Source organism: Agrilus planipennis, unplaced genomic scaffold (genome assembly GCF_000699045.2).
Source record: "Agrilus planipennis isolate EAB-ADULT unplaced genomic scaffold, Apla_2.0 scaffold1267, whole genome shotgun sequence".
Lineage (NCBI taxonomy): Eukaryota > Metazoa > Arthropoda > Insecta > Coleoptera > Buprestidae > Agrilus > Agrilus planipennis.
The window spans coordinates 1-2,437 of NW_020439950.1; the positions used below are offsets into that span (position 1 = coordinate 1).

The 2,437-nt window shown below is 33.0% G+C and overlaps 1 protein-coding gene across 1 annotated transcript in view; it reads left to right on the top strand.

The window, feature by feature from the left end:
- Positions 1–6: 6 nt before the first annotated feature.
- The window catches only part of LOC112906004 (calmodulin-binding transcription activator 1-like), a 3,484-nt gene continuing 1,053 nt past the window's right edge, over positions 7–2,437 (top strand). Inside the window, exons 1-6 of the mRNA XM_025979515.1 lie at positions 7–74; positions 384–613; positions 681–956; positions 1,045–1,370; positions 1,435–1,596; positions 1,664–1,776. Coding sequence (XP_025835300.1) covers positions 563–613; positions 681–956; positions 1,045–1,370; positions 1,435–1,596; positions 1,664–1,776 — 928 coding nt within the window. The 5' untranslated portion in view covers positions 7–74; positions 384–562. The remainder of the gene's footprint in view (positions 75–383; positions 614–680; positions 957–1,044; positions 1,371–1,434; positions 1,597–1,663; positions 1,777–2,437) is intronic.

The following is a 2,437-nucleotide window of genomic DNA, read 5'->3' on the forward strand; positions in this document are numbered from 1 at the left end:
CACAGTACTTTTCGATAATTTTCCCGTACCCACTACTCTTGTACAAGATGGAGTACTTCGTTGCTATTGTCCCGGTACGCTTGAATATTTATTCAATTATAAAATATAAAAATTATTTAAAAAGCACTAAATATTAACAATTCTTGATCATTGTTTTACTTCCTGTGATATTCATAGGAATTATTGCAATTTCCACTTCGGATGAAAGAAACTAGGTACCAATTTTAAGGTTAAATTCTGTCTAATTTGCTTGTTGAATTAATGGTTCATTGACTGAATTATTCAGGTAGATGTTAAATGCACACATACTGTAATCTGTTGCATTATATAATACCAACACATTTTCTATTCTACGTCCACTGCACTAACTTTCTGAATTTTAGCACACGAAGTGGGTTTAGCAACGCTCCAGGTAGCTTGTAATGGCTGTGTGATATCAAACTCTGTGATATTTGAATACAAATTACCATCTCGCGAAGAACAAGTAACGTTGTTAGAGCCCAAAGTTGAGAAATCGAACGACAATTTGCTTAAATTCACGTTACTACAGAGACTAGAGGCAATGGATGATCGACTTCACATAAAACAGGAACCCACTGATGGATCTGACCATGTAATGCTCTTAAATAAGATTTTATAAAAAGTTTTTCATGTACTCCAATTTTTCTTATCCAATTTAGGTTGAAGATACTGTGCTTTTTATGCAGCCTAATTTTGAAGATCGATTAGTATCATACTGCCAAACGATGACTTCACGGGTATGGCAATATGGAGAAGAACTTAGTGTCTCATGGTTCGCAAGTCACCGAGGTATGACGTTGCTGCATTTGGCAGCTTCTTTAGGCTATTCTAGGCTCGTTTGTGCCCTACTCCACTGGAGGGCAGAAAACTCATCATTGTTGTTAGAAACAGAAGTTGATGCTCTAAGTCAGGACGAAGATGGAAACACACCTCTGGTAAATACTTATGATCTTTTAAGCTCTGCGTAATTTTATACGAAAAGTTCAAGTACTTCAATGCCCATTGTATTTTCTTTTCTTCCAGATGTGGGCATGCAGTAAAGGTCACACGGAAACAGCTGTAATGCTTTACAGATGGAATCATACGGCTCTTAATATTAAAAATTCGTCATTGCAAACGCCACTTGAAGTTGCAAAATCAAATCGTCATATAGCGCTTGTGAAAGAGTTAGAAAAATTGGAAGCTAGAAGGGAAAAAGCAAATTTGATTTTGCATTCAAGTATCGCATCAGCAGACAACCCGAGTCCTCCAACTATTTCTCCTGCCAGTTCGATAACTTCCATAGCTTCTGCAGTTTCTAATAGTAAATCGCACGATGGAGTCTTTTTGAAACCTGGAATAATGACAAGGTAATTATCATTTCAGTTAGAAGGATATTTAATCAATCATTGATGCATGTTCTTTCATTTTAAGTTCACTAATGTCTGACTCGAACCTTCAAAGCCGAAATTCGATTGGCGGAGGGTTAGTCAAACGCCCTTCCATTGATAGTGGAATCAACATGACTTCTTCCGATAATTCTCCATTACTTCGACCAAAAAGTACCAGAAGCAAAGAGTGTTTAAAGTTAACCAGGTAAATTATTACTAATAATAATATTTGTATAAATTGTACAATAAATTACTGTGTATGTTGATTATAGATTTGATAGAAGTATGTCATTACCAATTTGTTCACCTTTATCTAGCCAGGATGGGTCTTATGACAACGAAACCCTAGAAACTTCTAAATCACGTAAAATGGATTTTGCTTTGTGTAAGTTTCAAATTTTCTTTATCTTAAAATTCAAAGTATTGCAGGTAGGATCAAAGAAGTTTTAGTCATAATAATTATTTTTTTCAATAATTTTAAATGCATGTATTTATTTTGAATTGTCTTTTTATTTGATATATACACAGTGTTGCAAAAATGTACCAAAATAGTATGTTATTCCGTTCTTTGCAGAAATTGAAAAACCACTTATGATTAATTATTAAGCAAACTAATTAACTAGTTAGATTGCCTTATTCTTAGTGCAAGGAGAAGAAAATAGCGAAACTTACTTGAATAGTGCCAGTACGTGCATCATACGTTTTCAATAATAGGTTTGGTTTTTTAATTGTTTTAATTTTTAACATTAGTTATTCCATAATTATTCAAAGAATCAAAACATCGCAAAGAATCGAGTAAACTACTTTTCCAGTAATATTTTAGTAACACCGTATATAAAACAGATGTAAATTTATTTATAAAATAACATATTGAGAATGTTGAGAACTTCTCATTACTGAAAGTCAAATTTTGATTTCCATTACTATGAGGTCACCACAGCCAATTTCCATATTCTTCCAGGTGCAAGTATGTCATTACCAATTTGTTCACCATTATAAATTATTTAATAATAATTTTTTAAAAGTTTCAAAGATAGGATACTAAA